Raw genomic sequence first — 6,791 nt, 5'->3', positions numbered from 1 at the left:
GTATTTATTGTTGAAGGATCTTTGCATAAAGCAGTTGGATGTCAATTATTTTATTATTATTATTATTATTTTAGTTCTACATTGGTGCTGATATGGGTATGAACATAATATTTACACCGATCAGGCATGACATTATGACCACCTGCTTAATATTGCATCGGTCCCCCTTTTGCTGCCAAAACAGCCCTGACCCATTGTGCACTGTGTATTCTGACCCCTTTCTATCAGAACCAGCATTAACCTCTTCAGCAATCTGAGCAACAGTAGCTCGTCTGTTGAAACGGATCACACGGGCCAGCCTTCACTCCCCACGTCCATCAATGACCCTGTCACCGGTTCACCCCTGTTCCTTCCCTGGACCACTTTTGATAGATACTAACCACTGCAGACCGGGAACACCCCACAAGAGCTGCAGTTTTGGAGATGCTCTGATCCAGTCATCTATCCATCACAATTTGTCGCTTCGTCAAACTCGCTCAAATCCTTACGCTTGTCCATTTTTCCTGCTTCTAACAAAATGTTTTTCCTTTGCTGCCTGATATATCCCACCCACTAACAGGTGCCATGATGAGGAGATCATCAGTCTTATTCAGTGCTCATAATGTTATGCCTGATCGGTGTATATTAATATTCATCCTGCAGGCAGAATACATTTATTAAATCCTTTGTTTGCATTCGTTCAAAACGATCATCTTAATTATTTCTTCCTAGCAGGTGGCTTAGCTTGTAAACAGATCACTGACTGGAATATAGAATATCGGGCATTTTTCAGACAGTGTGCAAATATTATATAATGTTAAAAAAGTCACTGTCCAGATATATTTCAGTGTGGAAGAAGGTCTTTCCGACAGTTCAAGCTTAGAGGGAGCCAGACTGGACATGCTCTTTTGTAGGAAAGGATGAGTTACTCTCGCATCCCTGTCAATCACAGCGACACTAGCCAATCGGTGAGCAGGTAAGCTCGTGTATGCACAAGAGGGCAGTCTGCTGCCCTGCAACCAACTAATCCATAATGAAGTTCATTACCAGCTATTTTTATTAAATAATTTTTTATTACTATTGTTGATTATTATTATTATTATTATTATTATTATTATTATTGCTAATGGAAGTGCACCTGAATTCAAGGTCTAGTTCAAAGGCCATTGCTGAAGTTCAACATTCCAAGGATGTATTTAATCAATCTGCCCCCTAATGTTCTGAGAAAACGAAGTCTTTTTCAAGAAATAGAAATAAAACCTTTCCTTTTTAGTCATCTTTTAATTAGACAAAATACAAAAATACAAGGCTGTACCTGTACTGGGTTTCAGACAGGAGAAATAAAAACAGCCTCACATTTTAGAAATTCCAATCTTATTCCAATAACTTCTTTTTTTTTTTTAGCTTTTATTAGCATAGAACTTTGACTGTAGAAGTACAGGTTTTGCTAAAATAAAAGTCTTATCACAGACATCCAAATGATTCAAATCTTCTTAGTCAGTTCCCTCTTTTATTACATTGGTACAAAAATCACTTAGAACATCAGGATGCGAGCCAAAAGTTCAAATTTACATCATTCATCTGCTGTAATTTTTGGAATTCGTTCAATGTTTTCATCAACTCATTGCTTGTTGTCCATGATATACGACATGTTGGTTAGTTTCTGATTTCGTGTCTGAGCAGTGTAGGAGTGCATAAGTATGTGTATGTGTCCTTATGCTGTCGGTATATGGTTGGTGTGGTAGATTTAAGATTTTGGCGCTTGTTTAGAGTGGTAAGGGGAAGTGGAAATGAATGAACGGGGTTGGAAATTAGTGGATTTAAGGGTTTAGGATCTGCCTGGGTCTGCCATAGCTCATTCCAGATTGGGATGCCCCTTTGTTGGAGCCCATCTGCAGGCCAATAACATTCTTCCCTGATTTCAGCTGATCATCAGAAAAGTCCCTCCGGTTCTCTTGAGCTTTCCTGCAAGAGGAAAAAAAACAGCAATGCTGGACCACAGTATTCACAGAGGTTTATATATACAGTGAGGAAAAAATGTTAATGCTATCCTCTTTTTGTCCTGTCTGGGGGAACATCTTGAAAGTTCATTGTCGAGCCTTTCAGCAAGGTTTTCTGTTTAGAAAAGGTTTCAAGGTTACCCCCCTTTAGAAAGCTAGAAGTGTGTAGTCTAGCAAGACCACCTAGTTTTCTCTGTTAGGAATGAAAGAATGTCACATTGTCCATTTTTCCACCATTCTTCATTAATATAGCTCACAGCAATATGGACAATAACACAAAATATTCACAGTATCTTTGAGTACAGCTAGGAAATACAGATTTTAATGAAATCTTAAATTAGTCAATAGTTATTGCACACAATAAACAGTGTCCTTGAACGCATTCATTGTTGCTAACCTGTGAAGGTTTCTAGATGGCATTTGGACTCCAGAACATTTGGGGGAAAGCCAAAGCCTAAAGTTAAGTCTAGAGTTCTTTGCTTTGTCCATCTAGAGAAACCCTTAAGGGCTTAAAAAATATTGTTTCACAATCCCAGTAGAAGCAACATCAACCCTTTATGAAGAACACCGAACTAACCCTTGGATGTACTGCATATATTTTTCAGCCTTAGCCACTACTCACTTGAAGAACCAGTCAGGGTTACCACGGAAAGTCCCATCATTCTTTGTGACTGCAATGCTGCCAAGAGCCATCAGTGTTCGTTGCACGGCAGCCAAGTCTTTTCCTTTGAGCATAGAAAAGTCGAAGGTATTATTTTAACACAAGCAAACAGATAAACACTGTAGCTTCTGGCGCATCTCCTGGGACTCAATATAGCTGTCTTTAACGGACCATTTTATGAAGTGATGAACTACATATTGGTTTACTCACCCTCCCAGAGATCGACAGTCTGGAACATGTCGGTTTTGGTGACACCATATGCCTCTGCGGCATTAAGGAACTGAGACACCTGCTCCATCTGTTTGAAGGCCATTGATGAGCTTTGGATCTTTTTTATGGGTTTGTCTCCATCATGGAGACTGTTGATGAGCTCACTCAGGACCTGAGAGAGACACAGAGCAGACTATTAAATGATAGTTCAGTTCCTTTGTAAAGAGAATCCATGATGGAGTTTTCATAATCGTTAATCGTGTTGGGGCTTACAGCATCCGGTCAGCATCCCCTCCATGTGTAATTAGTACTGATCATGATCAATGTATTCGTTTATGATTTAGCTCAAAAACAAAACTGGCAGTCAGGCTCACTCAAACCAGTAAGTTTTGCTCCAAATGCTAAAGTTTCTAATAAAGAATGAAACCTAGTAAGGCCCTGTTATCAATACAGAACTGGCCTCCATAGTTTCCCTTATCATTACTGAGTATTCTGAGATCAACAAGTCTTCCGATTAACGTCTTTGAAGCCATTATAGATAGCATCAGCGGGAGAGACATGATAACTCACACATCCGTCTTTCAGCCAATCCTGGAAGCCGTGCTTTCCTTCCCCAGGCTTCCCCACTCCAGAACCGCACTGGGCAATAATCCACTCCACCAGACGCTGCTCAAGCTCGGGGTCATACTTCTTATCGATCTTGTCCTGCACCTGGCGACTCAGTCCGTAGGATGGACCTTTGTTGGCCATGGCTGGGGTTCCCTGCTTCATAAAAATGCATGCATGAATAAGGAGAAAGAATACAGTATGTCTGCTGCTTTCTAGGGTAGATCTGATCTACGAAACCCAGATCATGAAGCTTAAAATATCAATAAGCAAATCTTTCCAGTTCGAAATTTCTTATCCATTTTACTTACCTTACACTGCATCATGTAGTTCAGTTAAATTTGCACTACTATCAAGTATTTGCACATTTCTAGATAAGCAGTGTCCCAGTCTGCTGTCCCACTTCTGCTAAAAAAACATGTTACTTTAAGCCACAAGCCAATCCAAACCAGTGAAGAAAACAGCCAAAAACCAATATTGTGGACAAGCTGCCACGTAAGGAAATGAGCGCAACTGTGACATCTTCATACAAACGTTTTCCCAAATCATGCACGTGTTCCTGCCAGAAAAGAAAATCAAGCCAGTTTGTAGCAGCCCTCGAGTCTTCATCTGAACACAGCTCTTTGTTTTCCAATTCGAAATCGGTTGTTTAGCGAGTTAAACTGAGAGGAAAGGCTGTGCCAAAGGAAGCTCATAAAGGCTGCACAAGCACATTTGTAATTTCCTTTGTGCCAAGCCCACACACATTAGCAGCTCTATAGAGTCAGCAGCACTTTCACCTGTGCTGCCATCTTGATGTCTGGACACCACAACGCTCTGGGCCTGGAGGTTAGAGGTGGGCGAGAATATGCAAGTCAGACTGTTAGAGTTTGTTCACACCCTGGTTAACACTTTGATGAAACTTTTTTTTTCCAATGTGGATGTCTGTGGACAAGACACTCGGATTCACCCAGTGCTGACCAGAAACCACACAGGAACTCCACCTTATGAAATCCCTCCCATCCTGTCAAGTGATATCAGACTCTCTCTTACGTCAAACAAAAACCATTGATTTGTAATGCTATTCCTCTTTCACTATAATGATTCGTATTAATTAAAGGATGTCAAGATCTTATCCATTTATGGTAACATGTTCCTGTTACCACTTAAGCTTTAACAGCTTTATAGCCTTCCCTCGCTATATGCTGATGTTAATAACACAATCACCAGAGAGCACAAACTCTTCTTTTTCCCTTTTTCCCATGGTGTAAAACCTACAGCTTTTACAAAGTACTAACTCCTTCTCGGAATGTTAACAAAAAGATCAGAGTTGCTACAGAAACGCTAATGTCTACACACAAAAAAAGTCCAATTATATAAACCTGTGATTTGCCTTGCAGCTAAAAACTACTGTCAAAGTCCTTTAATCCAAACTTGAAATGAGATTGGAAAATCTTCTGACGATATAAATGTCTGCAATTTCCTCCCCTTCCTGGTTTCTAACTCCAAATTCCATCACTTTTTTTTTTTTTCCCACTTCGCCACGGCGGCTGTGAAGAAACTTCTGGAGCTCTGATCTGTGGAATGACTGAACACATGTAATGCTGTAATGACATCAGCGCCGAATGGCATGATGGAACGTTATCTTTATCTTCCACGCCTACTGCTCGGCTCCACCACTTAGCTACTGCTTGACCGCTCCAGGTATTCCTGCCAGGAAAAGGTTCTTCACAGCGAAACCACAGAAGAACAAACTCTTTCGATTTCTCAACCTAAATGAAGACTCATTTTAATACTTTTGGAAACTTAACACTATGGCAACTGCAGACATATTGAAATAATAAGTCGATTTCCGGAACATTTCCGATGATGCTCTAGGTTACTGTAAATGATCCAAGATAAATCTTTGGAGGTCTGATTGTAAAATGTTCCAAGGTTTACTTTAACAAGTGTGTTCTTTGGACAGTGGTGATGATTGAGTGTTTGAGAGCCTGAGAGCTTGTGTGTGTGTGTGTGTGTGTGTGTGTGTGAGCCAAGTATCATCACTGACAGACAATAAATTGGAATGGGCCTTGGTGGTAGATGAGCTCCTGCTTAGGACCTTTTATGGCAATCATCTGTATTTGTGATGAAAGGCTAGAAGGCGTTCATTAAATCCGTGTTACACAGTAGCAGGATCAGAGATCTGTCCTAGTTGGCAGTATTGTACTTGTTAAATTGAAAAAATATTAGGTTTTTACCTCAAGAGTTGAGCAGAAACGTTTTTCAAGCCCACTAATTCACACTCTGCATGAATACGATCCAGGAATTTTTGTGGTTAACCTTCCAGACTCATTGGAGTGGAATTCCAACCATGTACCATTGTTTTGAGGAGGGGTATTGCTTTTTTTCCAAATTAGTCTTTGTTAGCTTTTTTGGAATCATGTTTCGAGCCACACAAAACATCACAGCAAAACATGTTCGATATCTACAGACCCAGTAAAGGACTTGTGAGGACCAGTACAATTGCATAAAATGTTCAACACGTCCATCGACCTGGTTTTCTATGAAGAGTATTAACTGTGTCACATGATCCACATACAGTCATAAAACTCCTATTCAAGGAAAAGAAAAAGATAGGAAAGATGTACTCACTGCGTATAAAGTTTTAGGACGAAGTTCCTCCGTACGGTTCGGAAGGAGTGTGTGATAGGAGGTATGCGCGTGAGGATCTCTGGGCGGGTGTGTTTTATGCAGCGGCAGGAGAGTCCTCCCTCTGAAAAGAGCAGGCTTAAAACTAAGAGAGCTGCAATGACTTCACCAGTAGAGAACTATAGCCACACAGAGGATGGAGAGAGTGAGGGAGAAAAGGAAACTGTGGCCTTAAAAGGACATGGCCTTTTTCCTCTAAGCCTTCCTCTTCAGCAGGCTCTCCCTCCCTCTGTCCACATTGCACTTTGCCTCTTTTTTTTCACCTCCTCTGCTGGAAGAAGGGAAGCCTTATTTGGGAAGAGGTCGGGAAGTAGAGAGGACTTCAGCCAAGAGGCTTCTGGTTTGGTCAGGGAAAGGAATTCTCAAAATACCACAACGCACCACTTCATCAGCTTAACGCCAGGAAGGGATTGAGAACGAGGTAAGCATGTAGGGCTTGGGATGGACGGAAAGAAAGGGGGGAAAAAGGCAAGAAGGAGACCTATGAACACCACAAAAGACGTTGCAGAAGGAAGGGAAGACCAGTGTGCGAGGAAGAAGTGAGAGTTGGGTTGTACAAGGAAGGGAGAGAGGAAAAGGAAGAGTGAAGGCATGATTAAGATGAATTGCTCGCGACTACTTGTTAACACGGTGGCTAACAAGACCATTTATGTCCACAACACTCC

The 6,791-nt window shown here is 41.1% G+C and overlaps 1 protein-coding gene across 4 annotated transcripts; it reads right to left on the bottom strand.

Moving 5' to 3' along the window:
• Positions 1 to 1,366: 1,366 nt before the first annotated feature.
• Positions 1,367 to 6,204, bottom strand: tagln (transgelin). Of its 4 annotated transcripts, none has more exons than XM_058418194.1 (6): positions 6,070 to 6,203; positions 4,236 to 4,278; positions 3,421 to 3,615; positions 2,851 to 3,022; positions 2,602 to 2,704; positions 1,367 to 1,944 (listed from the first exon to the last, which is right to left on the bottom strand). In XM_058418194.1, the coding sequence occupies exons 2-6, from the start codon at positions 4,245 to 4,247 to the stop codon at positions 1,800 to 1,802; spliced, it is 627 nt and encodes a 208-aa protein (XP_058274177.1). In that variant the 5' UTR covers positions 4,248 to 4,278; positions 6,070 to 6,203; the 3' UTR covers positions 1,367 to 1,799. The 4 variants fall into 4 exon arrangements, with proteins under 4 accessions (XP_058274177.1, XP_058274178.1, XP_058274179.1 ...); XM_058418195.1 differs by having other exon boundaries at positions 3,421 to 3,612; XM_058418196.1 differs by lacking the exon at positions 4,236 to 4,278 and having other exon boundaries at positions 6,070 to 6,204.
• Positions 6,205 to 6,791: the final 587 nt, after the last annotated feature.

The sequence above is a fragment of the Hemibagrus wyckioides genome, linkage group LG20, assembly GCF_019097595.1.
Source record: "Hemibagrus wyckioides isolate EC202008001 linkage group LG20, SWU_Hwy_1.0, whole genome shotgun sequence".
NCBI classification, from domain to species: Eukaryota; Metazoa; Chordata; class Actinopteri; order Siluriformes; family Bagridae; genus Hemibagrus; species Hemibagrus wyckioides.
The sequence above is the reverse complement of the archived record's forward strand: the minus strand, read 5'-3'. Positions and strand labels throughout refer to the sequence as shown.